Below are 22,651 nucleotides of genomic sequence, written 5' to 3'. Positions count from 1 at the left end.
ATTAATTTGAAAAAGCATATACATAAAACAAAACTTCCTTAATCAGTGTGGTGTAGGGTTTTTATTGCCATGTGGTCTTTACAAGGTGGCATCTGTTCCTCCTCTGCCCGGCGGATTGCATTGTCATCAGGCTCATTAGCTTTGTGGGCTTCCGTCTGCACCGCAGCCTGAACAGTTCATCATTCTGTTTCTCTTCTTTGTTCAGAAATATTTTTCTTTTGCTCTCGGGTTTAATAATCACAACATGGCATGGATTCATCAAGTTTTAGTTATATCTGCATGATCAATGTATAAGTTCTATTTTAATAAGGCAGCCTGGGAATAGTTGCATGTATTCGTTAAATGAGAATGCGATAGGGGAATTACATTTTTTGGTTTTTAAAGGGACATTAATGTTTAAAAAGTATATCTGGAATTATTTAGATATTGTCTTCAGCACTACATTAGCCAGTTGTTGCGCTGAAGGAAGTAAAGAGTGATTTCTGCAGTAATTAATTGTAGCTGCACTCTGAGTCAGATCAGTCATCTGCTGTGGAAAAATGTCATATGAGTAAATGGTTACTTCTAAATATGACTTTTATAGATAACAGGTTTAGCTTTTGTCATGGATTGATGTAGGTTTGCTCCACAATGTGCCTTTGCCAACAGCTGTGATAAGTTTCATTTCCTTTTATTTCCAGATCTCCATCTGTGCGCTGCTGTTTGTTGCATTTTCATTGAAACGGTTAGTTTTCCTGGATTCAGCCACAGCTGCTGTTTCCAGGCTCTGAGAGGTTTGTCCGGGTGATTAAAGCTCTGCCTGTCCTCTTTCTCTGGTAGGATTTTGGGGATGATGGCTCACTGTACATCACCAAGGTGACCACAACCCACATGGGTAACTACACCTGTCATGCCGATGGATATGACAAACTGTTTCAGACCCACATTCTCCAAGTGAATGGTAAGAAGGTTATTTCTACAGTTCCCTCTCTTTAAGTAATTTATCATCATACTGTGACTGCAATAGCTTTCAAACAACTTGAACCTTACTACATTTTAACCACAAACTTTATTGAGTTTTATTGTGATTTTGTCCAATAAGCCAGCATAAAGCATAACGTCCCTGTGAACTAGAAAGAATATGGTTCATGACTTTCCTTTTTGTGCATTTTTTCCTTTAGCAAAATCAAAATTAAAATATGGTAGAGCAGTTGGTTTAATGCTTTTCCTGCAGTAATAAGGTCCTGGGTTTGAATCCTGGCCAGGGACTTTCTGCATGGAGTTTTCATGTTCTTCTTTAGCATATCTAAGAATTGTTAGTGACAGTAGATTGATGGAAAATCTTAAAACGTCTGTCTTAAGAAATTTTAAGACAGACGTTTGTCACCATGAACAAACACTGTGATTATGTTTGTTCATGGTGTTGAACAAACATCACCATGAAGGCTATAGAACACAGCAGATGGATCAGAGAGGATGTTTTGGAAGAGGGGAATTCAAGTTTAGGATATAAACAATATCTGAACTGTTGAACATCTCACAGCGGACTACATAATCCAAGAATTAAAAGTATGGCATAACTACAAACAGAGATGTTTGCCAGCTGGAAAGAGAGCATTAATCAGAAAAGAAGTGACGGAACTGCATCCTCCACTCAGTTGGGAGGATTTGTTGACTGGATTAATGTTAAACATATGACCTTTATGAAGTAGTGACAATTAAAAAAAAAAAACATTGAAAAAAGTGATGAAGTCCTGTTTGCAGTTTGTCTCAAGGCATGAAGAGGGCACAGCTAACATGTTGAAGACGGATCTTCAACACTGACTGGAAGCTTGTAACAGAAGAGAAGGGAGGTGGATGCCAGAAACTAGAGTAATCCTGGAAGAAAACATGTTAGATGCAGCAAAAGACTTCAGATTGCAATGGAGGTTCACCTTCCTAAAGGACAACCATTAACATAGAGCTCTGCTGTGGAATGGTTTAGATTAAGGCATTGTAAGGGGTTAGAATGGCCCAGTTAAAGTTCAGACCCAAATCCACTTAAGAGTTTGTGCCACAGATGCTCTTTATCCAATATGACTGAACTTGAGTAATTTCACAAAGAAGAAAAATCTTCAGTTTCTAGCTTTCCTGCTAGAGGCTTACCTCAAAAACATGCATAAGTAGTTTCAATGGGAGCTAAATATAAAGACAGCACATTTCTCAAGTCTATTTGTAAAACATGTCGGAAAATCATATACTACTTTCCTTCAAGTTCATAACTGCAATAGTTTGTGTTGGTTTATCATGTGATATTTCAATTAAATAAACTGAGGTCTGTCATTTTTACCATAACAAAAAGTAGTTTAAGGCACTTTATGTCCCACAACAGTCCTGACTACTGCAGGCTGTACTCTTTGGTAAAATAAGAGACCTCATAGCTGATGCAAAGCTAAGTGGCTGGGGAGTATTATCAAAGTTTGCTCACAGTAGCAGTAAAATGTGTCAAAAAAGCTGCAAAGTAATGTGATAGCGAGAAAAAAGGTCACTCACAGTTGGTGATCTACCTTGAATCATCACTCAGATCTGCAGCTCACCTTGAGAACGTGAAGCCATGAGCTTCAGCTCATTGTACAGTATATTGCCCGCTCAGCACCAAACAGCAGATGGATGCAGTTAGAAAATATTCCATGGGCTATTTAACTACTGAGGATGCAGTTCTGTCCTCAGGGAGCTGGTTGAAACCAAAAATAAAGCTAGAAAGAGAGTAGATACTGAACTTTAATTACCTGGTGCTGATAAACATAATTTACCTTCTGAAGCAGCTGGAGTTTTATGCAGTTCACACGATGGCAATGAAAACATAAGCTTTGATAGGTTTGGCCTCCAAAACCAAAACGTTCCCTCCAATTAACTATCAGTATGAAGATTTTAGACACTATGCCTTCTGAGGCCAACAGCAATTATAAATTGGTTCGAAATGTTATGTTAAGCTCAGCGTTTAGTTTAATAGTTGGTTGTAAAAGAACATTAATCTCCATATAAAGCATGATCTGAATGCCACAGTTTGCCGTATATCTGCATAAGCAACTGATCGTTTTTACATCTGGAAGGAAGATGCTGACATAATTATTATTGGGTATAATTGGACAAACACTTGACTTTCAACAGATTAGCTAAGCAGTACTAAATGTAGTTTTGCATAGTGAATGTTAAAGAGTCCCTTTTTTAATGATGTTTCAAAATTACATGAACTAAATTACAATAATTACAAATAAAACCTTTAAATTTAACCTTTTAGACTTTGTGGAGAAATTTTTGCCGTTACATTCTGCTTTTAAACCCTGAGCCGCAGGACATCAATATTAAAAGGCTTTCCTCTTTTAGGAGGCTTTTGAGCAGCTTTTCCTACAGCAGCTTTGAGTTTTTAAGCACCTGCCTGTCTTTATTTTTGAAATCTATTTTTCCTGGTTCGGCTTTGCTCAAGAAGTCACAACGTTGATTTATTTGCCGCTAACAAACTCATCAGAGGTTACTTTGTTCAAATGTTGTATATGTGTAGCAATAGAATTCATATTAAATTTATTTTTAGGATACTGGGAGGAACAAAGACAAAGTGTGTTAGTGTTAGTGAAATAATGTGTATGATTAGTGTTTTAGGGTTAGCACAACAAACCTTTTAGTTAGCAGTGCCCACCACTGGTTATGTAGCTATCTGATATTATTCTGACACCGACTGTTAGGCCAAAAACAATTGAAGTTAGCTTGTAGTTAGTTTTCCTTCGACATTATGTGGTTTGGCTATAGAAAACCCACAGTTCTTCAATTAGTTTAGACAAAGAACAAAATTGTTTCTTGCCACTTCGAAGAAAAGAAAGTATTTTTCATAATATATGGACCATCTGCTCAAAAGCAAAACCCACAGTAGATTTTAGCGGTTCAGTTGTTGATTCTGTGCACAAGCCATACAACCCACTTATGGGATGGCATAAACCGTGTTGTTTCTTCCCTTCATTCCAATTGTTTAATAATTCTGTTGTAAAACAAACCCAAAGTTGTTTTTGGTGGATGAGGAGAAATTCCTCATATTGGTGGAGCTCTCCTTTAGATAATCGATACAAACATACTTTGTGTTTTTCGGTCGCCTATGAATGATCAGACATGTATTTAGACATTTGCGGCAAAACTGTTTCTTGGGAAGAAATAAATCCTTTTGATTATGTTTTCAGGTTTCTAGTGATGTTTGAAGATGCACATTGAGTTAAGAGTGTGTGACACAAAAGCCTCTTTTTCTTTCATAAAAGTGTGATTTAGAATTATTTACCTGCTTTTATAACCAACAGGAAGGCAGATTGGTTTGTATTTCATATTTTTACTATATTTAGGTTTTCTTTCTTTAAATATGATATATTTATGGTATTTTTAAAAATCTAATTTTTGTGCAAATTATAGTCTTCAGTGATCCTTTCAGAATAAAAATCTTGGCACTCTTTAGAAAAACATCAACTAATTTTTTAAACATTTTATTCATACTTTTCTTTACCTGCTGCTAAAAGCCTCACACTTCATTCCCGATAAAATACATCAGCTTGATTGACATTGGCAAGTTTTTAGTTAGTTTTTCTTCTAATTGGTTTGGGTGGGTTTGATGGCCCATGTGAATGCTAAAACAGACGTATATTGTAGAGGCCAAAGGTGAACTCATTCAGTAAATGAGACTAAATTTCATGAGGTGGGTGCAAATAAACCACTTTGTAAAGTCAGTGAATATATTCTACTTACTTTTGACAGACAGCTGGATCATTATCATTCTTCTAACAGATTACTGAGAGGTTAATTGTACTGATATACAGACCTTATTGTGCATATGGAGACTGCCAGAATCTTGGGAGACCAATAACTTTGGGTTGTAATTAATATTGTAACTTCCACATGACCTTTCAATGAAAGCTGTCTTTACATTCCCAGTGTAGGTGAAGTCTCAAAGGACCTGTATCACCCTACCAAGATTAGATTTTGTACAACTCAATTAAGAAAGAGCTAAAATGGGATAATCCTAGTCCAAACTGTCAATCACTGTAATACCAGAAAAAAAACTACAAAGGTTCCAAATCTAAGTAAAAATCAGTGACAAAATGTTTGGGAGTCCAGAGCTGTTTTTTAATTTAATTAATCAAAATCAAAATTTCTGGAAAATAAATGGCCTTCATTTATTTAGATGTTAGTATTTGGTTTTACCACCATCCACATTAAGTCCACACATTTCCAATGTCTTGATCACTTTGGTTCAAAATGTGGGTTTTTTTCTCATAGAAAAATAAAATTAAGGCAATGTGACTGCCTCTGAAACTGCAAAAAAAAATTTTTAAAACCACAGTCCACCGTTTTGGGCTTAGTTTGGAAGGTTATATAACTTATGATAAACTGATCTAAACAATCTGTATTTAATCTGGGGTAATCCTGGCTACCTGTGTGACTTAAGCAAAACAAGACCATGTTAATTAATTCTAGAACTATTTTCTTCTTCTAGGTCACATATATAATGATAAATCTTACTGACAAACTAACATTTGTTGGTGAAAAGCATAACAAAGATGCAATAACTCGGTACCAGTTATTGTGTGCACCCCATTACATTAAAATTGTTCTGAACTCCCTTTTGAGTCAGATTTCACATTCAGTCTTTTTGGTTGGAGTCTGATAGCAACATCTAGAGCAGGTAAAAATGACCCACTTTGCAAAACATGCTTCAATCTGTCAGACTGTAAGAACAGATTTTCTGTCAAATGATTTCTGAAATTTGGCAAGATCAGTTCAAACAAATTCTGTTGCTCATTTAGATATATAGTTAGGGCTCTATGTGGTACTGAAAATAAAATAAAATTGTCCTTTAGTTTTCTAGCAAACAATGGTTCCAAAGGTTTTGGGTCAAAGGTGAAAATGTCCTGTCTCAATTCCAGCTTATCCAAGCTCCAATTCCTTTAATAGAAAGGATTTACAGTGCATGATGCAGTCACCACTTTGTTTCATAGTTGGTTTGGGGTTTTATTTTAAATGATTCTTGGTGCTGTTTTGTGTACCGAGCCAACCTTTTGAACTGAGGGCCAAAGGTTCTATTTTTGCCTTCAGACTATCATAAGTTTTTGAGTCGTTGTTCTAAAAGTAACACATTACTTTTTGGTCCAAACATCTAGAGAACACATTGTTTTTCCCTTATAACCTAACCAGCACTTGTTGAACAATGCTGCTGCCCCTTCAGTGATGGCATCTGTATAGGAAATCCTCCTTAACTCGTTTCTGTCTTGGGTTTTACTGAATTTTGGAAGAAATTCCAAAATTGTGTGGTCACAAAAACTCTACTTTCTGCTCCTGTATCTCCTTCTCCTTCTGTAAGCTCCTTCTCATTGATACATTTGTACACCAAAATCATTGACTTTCTTTGCTCTACCTAATGAGCGCAACTGACCAAATGTGAGGAACATGACACTAAGACAGCTGGAGTTTGATTCAGGTTAAACTAGATTTACTATATTTGATGAAAGGTGTGAGCTCTCATCAAATACCAAACACCGAATGCTGAAATTAAATCAAAAGGTGTTTCAACAAGTCTAAAACATGTATTAGTTAGTGTTCACAGTAATGCAACCATGTTATTATGCCTTTTTTTTCCATTTTTGATATTTCCCCCCCTAACATTTAATTGGTTCTCAGAGGAATATTAGTCACATAATAGGTGGAAACTTCACAAAAAATGCAAAACCAATCACATTGTTTTCCTGCTCAACAGTTTACACAATAGTTTTACAAAACACTGCAGATCTGGCATATAAAAAGGGCCTTATTTTTATATTTTGTAATTGATAAATATTAAGTTCATTTTTATTTTTTTAGTTTGTGCTTTGCATTTTAGAAAGATTTTAGTTTCAATCTTATTTGAAAGGCGTAGCTTCAGCAAACATTTTATCATATTTAATTTATTTAAACGCTGAGAAACCAAACTTGTGGTTCAGGATTCCCAGAAAATAATTCATAGGGCCCCAAATGGCCCCTAGGCCAAACTTTGGACAGCCCTGATGTAGCAAAATCAACTGTAAAAAGTTTTCTCTCTTTTTGAAAACATGATTCATCAAAATACCTCATATCGTTAAAAAACATTGTACTTACTGTCCACCTCATCTTTCTGAAGACTGTCTACTGCTATCTTCAATACATGTTGTTATTCTAAAGAAGTTCAATTTGTTGGGGTTATTTATTAGTTTTGGTCTGTTGTGCCAGCTCTTTTGTTGCAGTGACCCCACTTTACCCACTACAATCAATAAAGTTGCATCTCATTTGTTCACTGTGGCTGCAAAGTTTGTCCACTTTCACAGGCACTTTAGCAGAAAACAAATTACTGTGTAGAATAGATTAATGGAAGTCAAACTAAAACATACAGTATTGCTTTCACAGAGGATACATTTAAAGTTTCAAGTATTCATGATATATGAATATTTTTGTTGCTTTAAAAATATAGTTTTTTATAACTACCCCTCTAAATATAACTCACCCTCTTCACCCTCTGAAGTAACTCATTTTGGTTGAGGTTGGAGGTTTTAGAAGGACATTGTCAGCTTGGAGGTCAGCTGTGGGTGGTAGGTAGGGATGGTGTCTGTGTGTGCTGATTCTTGGCTTTAAAATAATCCTTCTTTCCTTAAATGTCATATTTTTAGTGAGAGGAGGCCAGAGGTAGAGGTGGTGTCAGACTAATGAGAGCTTACCTCCATACACTGTGCACACTCTGGAACCAAACCTTGATTGAACTGGGTTTTTCTCTTTCCCCACTGTTAGTCGATGTGCGGATACTTGCAGGCCCCAAGGTGAATGCCGTGAGGTTGTAAGGGTTTCCCCCCCCCTCCCCTGTAGTACCAAAGGAATGCCTGCAGATAAAAAGTCTGGGTCGTAGCAGCTGGAAATGAGCCCAGACAAGAAGTGTAGATTTGCTGTGTCTGGTTGGGGTCAGAGGGAAGATGTTTGCTGTGGAAATAAAACCTGCAGAACAATGCTGACAACAGCACAGGTTTTGCTTTAAATGAATATTGATTGATCATATATTTTACAGTCATGTCTAAACTGTAAAAGGCGCTAAGAAAGGACTTCTGAACCTCACAGTGAAAAATAATCTTGCAATAATTTGGTAATACTGATCTGGTTTAACATTGATCCTAGACTTAACCCAATACCAAGCATTGATCCAAAGTATTGATCAAGGCGTTTTAAATATCGAAGCTATAAACTCCAATCCTCTTCCGATCTGTGTTGTCGCCCTATTGTCCACAGTAGATTCTAAACGGCTGAAAAATCAACAAACTGGGAGGGATTTCTCTCACTGCATCACAGAACAATTGGTTTGTCATTTTAAGCATTTGAAAAATCTGAAATGTATGGCAGCATGTTTGTACACACTGCAGCTCAGACAGGTGATGCTCTGCTGCACGTCTAACTGAAAGGATGCATTTTTTTGCCAGTGATGTTCCTGGACTATTATGAAATGTTAATGGCTCAAATAAATATACTTTTGTTAACTGTAGCTACATAATGATGAACACATGAATGTTTCTCCAAATGATTACTGTATTGTGTGACATTAGACAATTTCAAAGCAAATAAAAAACCTATCTTCAACATTCTCTGAAAATATCAAACTAAAAGCACTTCCTGTTCTGTTAATTCAGAAGTTCACTCATTTTCTTACACTTTGCCTCAGTCATGTTTTACTTTATAACTTTATTTTGAACATCTTTATTATTTAGAGAACAAAGGTTTTAAATGTGGATTTAGAAAATGGTTTCCAAATATTAATAAATCTTCTCCAGCTCAGTGCGAGGAGAAGAAAACGAAGGTGGAGGAGTGAACAACAATGCCTAATAATTTGTCTAATAGGGTAAGTGTTACATTTGATCAATTTTCAAAGTAACATAAAGGAGCCTTTAGCACCGTGGTCCGCAACCAACGGACCTCGGTCCGGATACGGACCCATATGCCATCCCATCCGGACCCGGAATAAATTGTTAAAATATTTGTTAATTTTGACGGGAGAATTAATTTTAAACCGGAGCATTTATTTTTTTCCCTATCTGACACAAGTGCTTTTACCAGCACTGCACTGAGCAAGGATTGGAAGCTACAAACCAATCGCGTGCGAGTCATACTAACCACGTGGTTCAACTAGCGAATCAAATCGCCAGCTTGAACTCAGAGCGAGTTGTATGAGCAAACCGAAGCAGAGGTTTGTAGCCAGGCACAGACATCCACGCAGTGTGATATAAGGAAGAGGAGGTGAAAGGCGAGCGAAAAGCGATTGAAGCGAGAAACGCAGGGAGGTGATACAGGAAGACAGGGCGTGAATTACAGTCAGAAGAGGTGCAAACACTATGGCGCTATCTAAAAAGAGAAAAGTAGATGCCGAAAATCGAGCGTTCAACACGGAATGGACGGATGCATACATGTTCATTCTTCCACCCGCGAGCACGAAACCAGTGTGCCTCATATGCTCCGAAACCGTGGCACTTATTAAAAGTGCCAATGTCAAGCGTCACTACGAGACTAAGCACAAAGCATTTGACCAATCATACCCCCCCCAAGTCCGAACTCCGGACGCAGAAAATTCGAAGTCTCACTGCCCAATATGATCAGTCCACCAGGGTATTAAGCCGTGCTTTCAGCGCACAACAAACATACACAACAAAAATATCGTTCCAAGCTCACCAATGAGCATCTGCACATGTGCATGAGAATGGCCCTGACCTCCTTCAAGCCCAGATTTAAAATGTTGGCAGGGCAAGCCAAAGCTCAATTCTCACACTGAGCAAGGGAAATTGGGGGAAGACAGATGTAAGAGAAATAGTTCAGGTGTTTTGAGAGTTGTTTTGTTGAGCAGAAATATTGAGATTGTTCAAACAAAAGGAAACTGAAGCTGCTATTTTGTCTTAAGCACTTTCTTTATTTTTGAATACATAATTTAGTTATTTTTAATTTAAACTGCAGCCACACAATGTTATCCTGTGTTTCAGTGCTAATAAACTTCTTTGAAATTATTTTAACCTGTATTATTTTTTTTAACACCATGTATTCCGATATTGTCATACTGCAAATAGACGATATTGCGGACCTCTGCTTGAGGAAATTTCTTTGAACAGGACCTCCTCACAGTTTTCTTGAATACCCCTGCTTTAGCAGCTTTTTTTTTTTTGGTTAGAACTCAGGTCAGCCATATTGGACAGTGAACTCAGGGCTGCTGTCTGACTTGATGGAATGTTAATGACTTTCCAACTGGAAACTTGGTTAAAACAACTTCCAGATGCAAAGAGAACATACTTTTAACCTCAAATGTCTCCGGTCTAGGAAAAGTAGCATTGATCTGGACATCATCAACTCATGCATGACACGAGTGTTGGATTTCCTGATGTACTACAATTATTTTCTAATTGCAAAAAATACACTGTTGACATAAATACAAATAATTGTAAATTAGTAATTGGTAATTTCCATCATGCCCTTATAATTCAGACCAATAAAAAACATCTGGAATCTTGGTCTTTCTGAGGAAAAGGAGAATATCTTGTTAAATTGTGCTTTTATTTTTTTTTATGCAATGAAATCAAATCCCTGTAGAAAACTAAATTCTATGAATTCCTTTTGCCAAGTAATAACTCAAACAGGAAATACTGCGGGGAAAAAATAAGCATCTGGTACCTCTTCTGAGGTGGAAAGATGAGAAAAACTGTAGCAGATTTCCCCGAGGTTCCATTATACTTTTTATAAGTTTAGTTCCACATCTTTTTTTATAACTCCTCTAGTTGTTTTATTCTTTTACTTTTGTTTTATACTTAAAAAGTACTGTTTCACTAGCTCTGTAAAACGTATGCTATGTGCTGGATGCACACTGACTCCCACATCTCCATGGGAAAGTAATAACTGTGGAGAGACGTTTGATCATGTCGTAGCTTTATTTGTCACGCTTTGTGTAACTGTGGGATGCAGTGCTGCGTCTTGTGCATTAATGCTATGGATGTGCACTTGATTGTATACTCTCTGATCAGTTCCCACAACCCACCAGATCTGGCCAGCATGTTTAATTTTTATCACCTAGGGTTTAATTTGATTGAAGCTTTGTAATAAGTCTTTCTGGGCTTGTTGGAAATGTCCCAGTTGTGGGATGTTGAAGTGGTCTCCTGCCACAATGTTTCTGTGCATCCCTGCTCATCTTGTGAAGCACCAAAGCAGACGGGAGCCTTGCTGAGTGATTGACGACCGGCTCAGGAGCTTTATGATGGAGCTGTCAGCCCTGCCGTGTCACGTTCTCCTGGCAGTGACTCTCCTGACGCTCTCAGAAGCACATCAGAATGCATTTTCTCTCACATCTTGTCTGAATCAAGTTTGGAGTAGAAAAAAAAGTGCTACTTTTTCCCAATTTCTAGGAGTGTTTCAAGCAACAAGATTTTCTTGGGAATAAATGTATGTGTGAAAAGGGTTAGTGAAATTAGCCCGTCTTTATACACAATTGATTGTAACACAGAACTAAATATAAAACAGTATAGACGTGACTTTGTCAGCATATTAACATCTGGCATGGTTGATTTATCCCTCCACTTCTTATGTATGATGTTTGTTTATATGTCTGTAAATGCATAAGAATGTCAATAAAAAAAGTTTTATTTCAGTAATTTTATTTCACAATATGAATCTTGTTTTATGGATTCATTACAAACCAATATATTTAAAGCAAGCGTTTCTTTTAGCTTGAATTATTATGGTTTACAGGTAATAAAATTCAAATTTCATTTTCTCACATTAGAATTTAACTTCAGATCAATAAAAAGAGGATTTCAATACAGAAATGTTTTAAATCATTGAAACCCACTAAAAGATCTATTCTTGAAAGATGGCAAGAATAGAGTTTTAAAATATAAACAAATTTAGTCTACAGTTAAAAAATTTAAATGTAATAAAATGACGTTACAGTTGCCCTCAAGTGTATTATTTCCTTAATATCAATCAAATTACTTTATAAATGATCAGGTTGCTGTCCAAAATAAATAAATTAAATATTGTAAAACTGGAGGTGGATTTATCATTCAGAACTGACCACAGCTTCTTTTTTCAGATGTGTTTTAAACTATAAACCCCAATTTATAGTAAATAAAACATAAAACCCTGTATAATGTACACTATACAAGTCAACAAATGTTCAGGGTGCGTTTTGTGATGCCTTGTACCTGCACAGGTAACATACCTGACAGCTACATCCTCAGGGCTGCACAGTGGAGCAGTTGCTTTGCAGTAAGAAGGTCCTGGGTTCGATTCCCTGCCCGGGGTCTTTCTGCATGGAGTTTGCATGTTCTCCCTGTGCATGCGTGGGTTGTCTCTGGGTACTCCGGCTTCCTCCCACAGTCAAAAAGCAAGACTGTTAATTGGTCTCTCTAAATTCTCCTTAGGTGTGTGTGTGCATGGTTGTTTGTCCTGTCTGACTCTGTTGCCCTGCGACAAACTGACAACCTGTCCAGCGTGAACCCGCTTCTTTCCCGGAATGTCTAGCTGGAGATAGACACCAGCATCCCTCCCGACCCGACAAGGGTGTAAAGAAGATGGATGGATGGCTACATTCTCACACTCTGGTTCTGTTCACAATTTCAGAACCAGAGTTCAGATGTTCTGTTCACATGTTCAGACATTCTAGATTAGATTCGGTTATGTGAAGACTCATCAAAGTATCCGAAATGCCCAGCCTGAGTGAGGTTACTATGGAGATGAATAATTTACAGTGTGTACCACTAAAAAACCTATTCTGATAAACTGGAAAAATAAATAAAAAAGCCTCTTTGTATTAGGCAGTATAGAGATCTTTTCTTGACCCATGTTCGCTTTGAGACAGCCTCTGTTTCCACATCAGGGCAAACGTAGAATGTGAACTGCTGAAACTTTCCTTATGTTAAGTCACTCCTGAACCAGAGACTCAGTCAGACATGTTATGCGTGGATCAAGAAGTAAAAGGATTGGACTGTTGCTCAGCCCCTCAAAGTAATATTTTCAGATAAAAGTAAATTCCACATTTCATCTGGAAATCAAGATCTCAGAATGTGAAGAAAAATCTTCTGGGTTTCTAAAAGGGGAATAGTCAGCACAGCTATCTACAAAGAAATTCTAGACCTTTGTGATTCTCTACTGATGATCTACAAAAATGCTTTGAATACCTATTATGTTATGCTTTATATAGTTTTAATAGTTTTATCCGCTTAGACTCATAAAGGGCTTAACCCTGAGAGAAAACAGTGTATTTTAATCGAACAATTATCTCAGCTCTCTTGGGATCAGTTAAGTTTGTTTTGAACCTAATTACATGCATTAAATATGAATTTTAGTTTCTTTAATGCTGCAGTTAACATTTGAATTGGCTACTCCTTCCTTCCTTCCCCCGCTTTCTTTGCAACCAGATAAACTCAATATCTACTTTCTTGAATTCAACTCTTTCCCTTTCAACAGCTGTATGGGCCTATCAGTGACCAGAAGAAATTACAGCCACAAATTAAGGAGAGCACAACGGCACATGAGTCTTCTCTCCTGCATTCACAAAGGAAATTTACTGACTAAAGCTCCTTGCTAATAATGAGTCTTTAACTAAGCAATGACCTTTATTGAGTTCTGTGGGTGGCCAATGGGAATTACAGCAACACAGATAAATGTGGGTCCTCCCACAAAAGTTTTTGCACTTCACTGTTCTCATGTTTCAACTGTAGAAGCAGTGATGTCACAGCCATTATGTCAAACAGGGAAGGAATGCAATTAATATTTAAATTAGAGATTTGACTGAAAAAATCTGAAATGAGAAAGCTCATTTCATTATATTTTTGTTCTATGTGAATATTCAGAGTTTGTCTCTGCGCTATATAAAATGAAGTATTTCCCACCCACTGTCAGTCTATTTTCTTCTCTCCTACGCTCATCTCGTGTTTTAAGCAGTTTTCATATTACGAAGTCTAATCAAAACTTTGGACACAACCACTTCTTTTATGATGAGTGGGTTTGTCAAATTATTTGGTGCATTCTGGAGTTTCAGTTTTCAAAAATCAGTTGTCACATAGAAGGCCTTTCACTATTTTATCAGGATATTGTGTAGGATAAAAAGTAGTGTATAGCTGAACAAGAAAGAAAATGGCTTCTCGCTGTTTTACAAATACAAATGCGAAAGGACTGGTATGCACTTTTGTTCTGGCGCCCCTTTACTCTGACACTTCTAAATAAAATCCAGTGCAACCTTTTGCTTTCAGAGGTCAGATATTCAGTAAATACAGTCCAGTAGTTTGTTGCTGAACAAACAGCAGCATGAAAATCAAGAAGCACTCCAACTGGGTAAGAGTTAAAGAGGCAGAGAAAATTGAAGCAGGTTTAGGTTATAAAATGTCCCAAGCTCTAGATGTTTGCATGCAGGCCGAAAAGATGTCAGTTTTGGCCTCATCGGACCTTCTTCTACATGTTTACTGACCTAAATGCAATTGAGAATCTGTGTCAAGACTCAAAACTGTCCACATACACTCTCCATCCCATCTGACTGGGTTTTAGTCAGATTGCAAGAGAAGAATGGGCAAACATGTTGAACTCCAGATGTGCAGAACTGAAAGACATATCAGAAATAACTTTCAGCTGCTGCTGTTCAACAAATTGACTGGAGTAGCTAAATCCAGATGCATGCATAACTTTTTGGGTTACTTGTCAAAAGTAAAAAGATTAAACGGAAGTTATATAACCTTCTTCACTTAACTAATGTGAACCAGTTGGTTCACCACATCAAACTTACAAGAAATTACTAAAGAATTTCAGTTTTGACTAAATTCATGTAAACTTTGACTCCAAATCTAGTAGCATGTGAAATAAATCAGAAGAAGTAGAAATTCTGTTTCTGATTAAATTCTTTTCCAATAACCAATCAAACCCCTAACTTCCAGATTAAACTGGTTCTTGAAACCTACGGAAATCTCACCTGGATCTAGTCTTCCTCACTTTTGATCAGAAAGCTTCGGTTCTGGTGTTATTCTAAAGAAGCTTGCTTGCTAATGTCCATGTGCCATCTGCATTAATGAATGTATGGACAAAAATCCTGAATCAGTAAGTGCACCTTTAACTTACTCAAATTGTTCTTTTAAATGAGTAAATTTAAGATAATTCAAAAATGTTTCCCAGATTTCAAAGCAAACCAATTATCAGAAGGCCTGCAAGGGATCCGCTGAAGACTGAAGAACTGAGAGCAGAAAATAAATAGGATTTTTGTCAAGCAGAAGTATAATTGCAACATTTCTAGTAATATTTTTAAGCTTTAAATGGCTTCAACATTCTAAATCCGACTTGCATACACAATTCAAAACTCCATGCATACAGACGCAGGAAGGACTGAAACTGGAGAGTAAATCTGTTTTCCTACTAAAATGTCAAATAAATATTTATGAAATATACTATTTATCAAAGCTTTTCTTTTTGTAGACTCTGTCTTAGCATGACTTGACTTTTCTCCACACTGGCTTAATCCCACAACTTCATGCTAGCCTGAGGTTCTGTTACATCTGTGCATGGTTGTCTGTGTTAAAATTACTTAAATCACAAATTGCATTGATATTAGTACCTGCATTTCAGGTTGATTATTGAAGCCTCAGCCAGATTAACATACTTAATTTAAGTGTACAGGTGCATCTTAATGGAAGTAAAATTCATAGATTATTTACAAAGCCATGTAATTCAACTGTCTGGATATTTCTGTATGTTTTGATGATTATGAAGAGAAATTTAAAAATCTGTTTCTCGAAAATGAGATTTTTTACATTAACTCAACAAGAAGTGATGTGCAAAGGTAAATGTTATGTTATGGCCATGTTATGGGTCACACAATAAAGGGGATTAGTTTGTCATTGACATGGGCGCTGTCACGTGTTATGGGGAAATGAATTGGAAAGAAAAACAGTGTCACAGAGATAACCTCAGTTTTGAGAAACAAATTGAAATTGAAAGTTGTGGATTACAAATGAAGTCGGTGGTTCTAGGGAGTTATTTTTTATAGAGAGTTCTTGAGTTATTATTAAAAGATCAGAGATACAAGAACCAACAATGCAAATAAGCTGAATGCTGATATTAGAGCAACCTCTGATTCAATTTCACTTCATCAGAGTCTCAGGCTGTTCGTCTCCATGCCACTCTGCACTGATCCAATAACTCATTCAAAATAAAACTGACAAATTTTTGTTTATACACAGTATATCTTACAGTAGACTGACATTTCTATATTACTCTTATGAGGTGTTCTATAACCCCGAAGACATCAGTCTGTAATAAATCTACATGATTTAACTTTTGAGTTGAATTATTAAAATAAACTTTTTACAATATTGCAATATTAAAATACACTTTTTAGTTTAGACTTAGACTGACAAAATACTAGACAATAAAAATGGATTGCAGCACACTCCATCAACAAAAAGCCTTTGTACACTTTAGTATCTGCAAACACTTGAATGCACTTTGAGCGTTCAGCTGCTGGGATATAAAAAGGGAAAAGGGATAAACTGTGCTTAACAGAAATCACAAAATAATTGCTTCTATAGGTTCTATTGCAATAGTGTTTTTAGTGCTGAGAGGCACCAAGGTAACAGGAGAGTCTGTGCCGCTGTGATTGGTAGGGATCGTGCATTAAGAGCCCTTGTGGCCCACAGGGCACTCTCTCTCGGGGGCTAGGAAGATGCAAAGTCCAAAACCCTGGTGTGCTGCGATTACCAGGTGGCTGTGGCAGCAGTCTTTCTTCCTTTCATTAACCTGGCGTAGTAAAGACTTCCTCTGACCACAAGCTACAGGAAATGGTCTCTAGCCCGCGTCTGCTTTCTCTGCAGATGCCAGAACTCTCATTTCTGTCATCAGCTCAGACATCAGAAGTCCATTTCAGACAAACAAAACAAATCCATTGATTTGGGTCACTGAAGCTGAAATGGGACAGTACAAAACAAAATAGTGGGATGGAGATTTGATGTCCTTATGCGAACCGCTGCCAGGTTGTCATGGTTATATGTGAAACACTGTGGAACGAATCAGGTTGCTTTTTAAAGTATTTTTTTGTCCCTGTCCAACTTTCAGTCACAGTTTCTTTCAGATAAACTTTCTTTTTGAAAGGTTTTATCACTGTTATGGTAGTTAAGGAATGCGTCTCTCTTTAGAGGATTATTCAAATCCATTCTTTTGATATTCCCCATGTTTTGTGGACTAAAATTTAAACAAGTTGGCCTCAGGCTATAGAACAAAACTTGTGGCATCTCAGCCAATGCATAAATGAATATTATTTATCCATTTGAGCGGATTATTGATTTATGCTAATTTGTGATTGTTAGAAATACAGTATGAAGGAGTGGTTATATTTGTTTTGTTTTGCTTTGGGGGATACTAAACCTTTGAAACTCTGGCATGAATCTGATGCACAGTCCGAAACGTGTAACACTAGATGCTCATTTAGTTTCTGCCTTTTCTCTTTTCTCACATTTTGTTTTCACTGCCTCTATTCTCTCATCTCGCTTGACAAAAGGTTACAGAAAATCAATAGTAACCAAGCAAAATCAATAACATCAGAGCAACAGTTGGCTCCCTTATTTATCTATCTGATGTGTTTGGTTTCATGAAGCACATTAACCTTATCTAAACATGTTCAGCAATGTTGCAAATGCACTCAAACCTACTGATAGTGTATGCTAATGTGGAGTCAGAAGTTTACTTGGTTTCTTATCTAAACCATCTTGCTTGATAAGGAGTTAGTAACTTCTTAAATGATGATACTAATGTAAACAGCAGTGTGGAACAAAGCAGCGTTTGTGTTAATCTAACTCTTATCTGTTTTCCTGTCACCTTCCAGTCCCTCCAGTCATCAGAGTTTACCCAGAGAGCCAAGCCCGGGAGCCAGGAGTTACCGCCAGCCTGCGGTGTCACGCTGAGGGCATCCCCAGCCCACAACTCTCCTGGCTCAAGAACGGCATGGACATAAAGACCAAGCTGTCCAAACAGCTCACCCTGCAAGGTGAACAGAAGTCCTGATTTATAATCTACTCCAACTATTTATTAGTTTCTTGTACCATAGCATTTCCTGAGGATGGTAATTTAAAATCTGAAAATGTGATTACTGGTTCTGCGATGGACTGGTAGAATAAATAAAAGCCTATATATACATACTGTATAGACCCAGGAACACAGTTGAAACCAGAAGTTTACATACACCAAATAAAGCCAAACCTTGTTTTTTTATCACTCTCTGAAGTTACATCGGACCAAACTTATCTTGTTTCAGGTCAGTTAGACTTCAGACAAGCAGGGAAAAAACAAATATGTGTCTTCATTCCATGTATGTAAAGTTTTGGTCTTAACTGTAGATGTGGGTTGCTCATATTGGATCCCCAATAATTTGTTTTAGTTATATTTGTTGCATATTTAAATTGGTTAAATTCATTACAGTGAAATAGTAACAAAGTTATCAACTCTTCAAATTAAATGAATATACAGAAAAATTCTATTCATTTTGTCCATGAAATTTCAAAATGACTATTGGCTATTGTGACAAGTAGTTAAAAAGATATTAAGTAGTTTATTTTCATAGAGAGCTTTTATTCTGAAGCTGAGTCACATTGAGTTTCAAATTTCATAATAGTTTGCAGAAGGGTTTTCTGCTGAACAATGTCTGGAACATCTAATTTTACTCAGATTTTCAGAGAAGAATGCATCATCATCACCATGTGCAGCATTTATTTTATCTGTCCAAAAAAGGGCTACCTGTTTGACCCCTGTTTTATTTAATAGATGACCATGCGGTTTGATTTTCACACACATTTTAGACACACTTATTTCTATAAATCATTTAGTTACAGAGTCCAGAGCATGCATGTTATTACTGTTGGGTATTTAATTAGGTATTTGCTTTCTACTACTCTGTTACACCTAAAAGTAATTTATTTGTGATGTAGACATGTGATTTTAGTGTAAAACAGCAGTTAATATGTTTAGAGTTGTTGAGCAGATCTGTATGAATCATACTCTAAATTAAATAAGCTAGCCACAGATGAAAAATATTTTGGTTTGGGGAAATACATCAAATTTTCTGCGGCTAATAGCACAATATGCATAAATAAAACAAAACTTTGTAGAGTAACTCATTATTTATGCCATTTTCATTGTGATTCATTTGCTGTGTATTCATAGTTTAGAACAAAGTCTGGTTTTCTTCTGAAGCTCTTGGGCTGAGTGTGACCTCAATGATTCACAAATATGTTTTTTAACCACCGCCTCCTAACGTTTTTTCAGGCTTGTTAATAAACCTAACTTAAATCAGAAAGATTGTTTGAAGATCCTTAAGGTTCAGAAACTTTAAACCAGCAGATGATCCTGTTATGAACTTCCCTAATGCCTTTTTGATTTCACCCTGAAACAAACACCATCCGTCTGTTATGTAATGGCACCAAAAGATGGGAAGATGGGAGTCTCCTTTTATGTCTTTCTGGAAAGCAAACACATTGCCCGTTTTTGTGTTTCCTCTCTGCTCTTCCTCAAAGCTAATGGAAGCGAGGTGCACATCAGCAACGTGCACCTTGAAGACACCGGGGCATATACCTGCATCGCCAAGAATGAGGCCGGCGTGGATGAGGACATCTCTTCACTGTTTGTGGAGGACTCAGCACGCAAAACCTGTATGTATTAATCATGAAGCCTGCTTGGGTTTTCTGTCTTTTCCAAGGGGATATGGTGGAGTAAAGCTAAAGCTCTTAACATTTATTTTTATCTGTTTTCATCATTTTATTTCTTGTGATGCAACAATATCGCCTTCCAGAGTATTGTCCTTCTGTTTGTCATTTTAGCCACAATTGTTTTGCCTTTATTTTAAAGAGTACCTCCCCACCTTTTTACATTTACATTTCAGGGTTTTTTTTGGATTGTAGCTTTTGATATTTGTACTAATTTTATTTCTGGAAATTGGGAATATATGCAAACAACAAGTGTGAAAAGAGTGAGTCTTTATTCGGTGAGGAGTATGAAGTTGAATGAAAGCAGTAGCAGCTTAAATTCAAACCAGCACCTGTTGATTGATTTAAAACTTTTGTTGAGAGCAAATCCTGACTGTAATTTTACTAACATTCAGTAGATATTGTAATTTCTGCTCCAGTGCTGACCAACATTGTTGCATCAGTGTATTCCTACCAACAACTGAATCACCAGGTTAACCTCACGTCATCAAACCATGCAGTGGTTTTGCACATTTTAGTTTTCTCAAACTGATTACTTCGTCTAAATTGGTGAAGGGTTTGACTGCTCTGAAATAAAGTAGCTGTAAAACTATTCCAAAAATACCATCTGTTACGTCACTCAGTCCATCTGCAGCTAGCGTTCCCACAGCATGTTGTCTGGACCTGAACTATTTTATTGTCTTTATGTGGTGAATGGAAGAGAATATAAAATACTAATATTGACTCTTTTCAACTACGTCACGTAATCACATTGAGGCTCCAAGATGGATGTTGGAAGTGGGTGACGGGATTATTGAACGGAGCCACTGCTGTTGTTTTCTGAGGGGTTTTTTTTGTCAGTATGGCCATGGCTTCTATTCTGGCTGTTTACCACTTGGTCAAGCTACAAGTTGTAAACATGGCATGGTCTGAGTTTTGTCCCCCTTCAGGTTTTCTGCTGACTATTCCCTTGAATGAGTCCAATGGTTTCCAAATCTTTGGGCAAATCGTGTTTCCAGCAGAGACAGCTTTTTGGTGGGTGAAGAGAAATCAGGCCTGTTCAGCTGTCATCTTGGTAACAAAGCTTTCCATCCTGTTTGCTGTGGTGCCACACATCCATTTAACAATCAACTAAACACTCTGTGTGTTATATACAACAGTGCATCAGAACCAGAGGTGTTTTGTTAAGGTTTTTTAAATTACTTATATACATTGAAAAACTACTCAATTTATTGCAGAAAAATAAAAATAGCCTTTAAGCTGTTTGATGCATGAATCTCAAGGCAGATTTTTTATTTATCTAAATCTGTCTTAAAAAATATTAACCCAAACACTTTGATAAGAAACAGCAAATCTTCTTTATTTATTTACTAAGGCACTATGTTACCATCAAATTTTCCTAACATCAGGTTTGTGACACAAGTAACCTTATTTATATCTGCAAGCATTTCTCAACAAACAATCTCCTCTTGTTCTTTCCTCATGAGAAGAATTGCAAACAGTAATTAACTCTGACCTTCTTCAAAATGTCAGAATTTGTCTTTGGGGCATTCATCCACATCCAGTCGTTAGCGTGTTGTATTTTTTCTGCGGGTAATTATGGCTCCCAGTTGGTACAAGCGTTGCAACTCTGCAGTCAGGTCACACGTCACGTGTTCACCGTCCCAGACCTGTGCAAAACCAAATGTGTTTAGATGTGATCCCTGTAGAACGGAGCTTCCTCTGCCCTGCCTGTCACACATCAGAGGATCATCCTCGACGAGGTCACAAGTTGCCCCCCCTGCGCTTTGAAGCTTTTGAAGATCTACCGAAGGCTAAAATGATGCTCAGAGTTAGATATGGTAGACCCTTTTTTTGGAGAGAGTAACCCCACAAGACAGGACTTCAAAGAGATGTCAAGGGAAGGACAGGCAAGGTTTGCACTGCTGCTTTAAAAGGATAGAATAAACAGGCTTTTGTACACATGTTGTGATCTGTCCTCAATATCTGACAGACTGAACATATGACCCATTCTAGTTTTCCTGTGACATCGCCCTCCACATTCAGAAAGTAGTTAGGAGAGCAAATGAGAGCTGATGATCGGTTTTCCCAGAATTGGCTGTCAATGTAAGCCTGCGGCTAATGTGGGCTGTCAGTCTGCACCGCCTGCAGCCCTTCCCCAGTAACATGCTGCTCATCTGATCCACATAATATAAATTATAACATTTAACTTTAAAGCTGTTTTTGTGTACAAAGTATAATTTGAAATGACTGTTTTTTATTATTTTAAAACGTGTAAACAAAATGCAGTGTCAGAGGAAAAAAAAGAAAATAATAAAACAAAACTTTCATATTAAAAATTATATCTGCACATTTAATTTATTTTTATGCAGTCTACACATTGCTTACCTGTAAGATAACCATACAGTGACATTCAAAACAACCAAAAACAAAATCTTTTCCTATTCTATGTAATCCATTTACCCATCCACACATCCAGTCATGTTTAAGTATCGTCACTACGTCCTTCAACAGTATGCCAGTTCCCCAATGAACTTAAAACTCTGACATCCATGTACTTTTGTAACAGTTTTTTTATATATTATTTTAAAACTGATTTATATTCAAACAGTATTTCAAGACTTCATCCACAGACTGCTATTCACATGCTCCTCACTGTAGTACATGCTTTGTTTTCTAAAATTCAGCTTTCCTTTTAACTCTTAACCCCCATTTGTTACAGAAAGTATATTTATTAGTAGTTACTTTAAAAAAATATGATGTATGCTTCCAGTCAATTAAAATGTAATTCAAAGGCATCAGAAAACATAAAAAAGGGCAACTAATTAGTCAACAAGTTAATTAGGTTAATATTTACATGTATTGCTGCTGTGACTGCATCTCATAAGCCTGAAGAAAAAAAAATCATTTTTGATTTCTATTAACCAAAT

At 36.8% G+C, this 22,651-nt stretch overlaps 1 protein-coding gene across 2 annotated transcripts in view; it reads left to right on the top strand.

Moving 5' to 3' along the window:
- Nucleotides 1–22,651, top strand: part of fstl5 (follistatin-like 5) — a 187,758-nt gene that overhangs the window by 132,894 nt on the left and 32,213 nt on the right. For both annotated transcript variants that reach the window (XM_032555148.1, XM_032555147.1), the window contains 3 exons: nucleotides 820–940; nucleotides 17,870–18,031; nucleotides 19,554–19,688. In XM_032555148.1, the coding sequence (XP_032411039.1) occupies nucleotides 820–940; nucleotides 17,870–18,031; nucleotides 19,554–19,688 (418 nt within the window). The remainder of the gene's footprint in view (nucleotides 1–819; nucleotides 941–17,869; nucleotides 18,032–19,553; nucleotides 19,689–22,651) is intronic.

This window comes from Xiphophorus hellerii, chromosome 23 (genome assembly GCF_003331165.1).
Source record: "Xiphophorus hellerii strain 12219 chromosome 23, Xiphophorus_hellerii-4.1, whole genome shotgun sequence".
In the NCBI taxonomy this organism is placed as follows: domain Eukaryota; kingdom Metazoa; phylum Chordata; class Actinopteri; order Cyprinodontiformes; family Poeciliidae; genus Xiphophorus; species Xiphophorus hellerii.
This window is presented reverse-complemented; position numbering and strand designations above follow the sequence as displayed.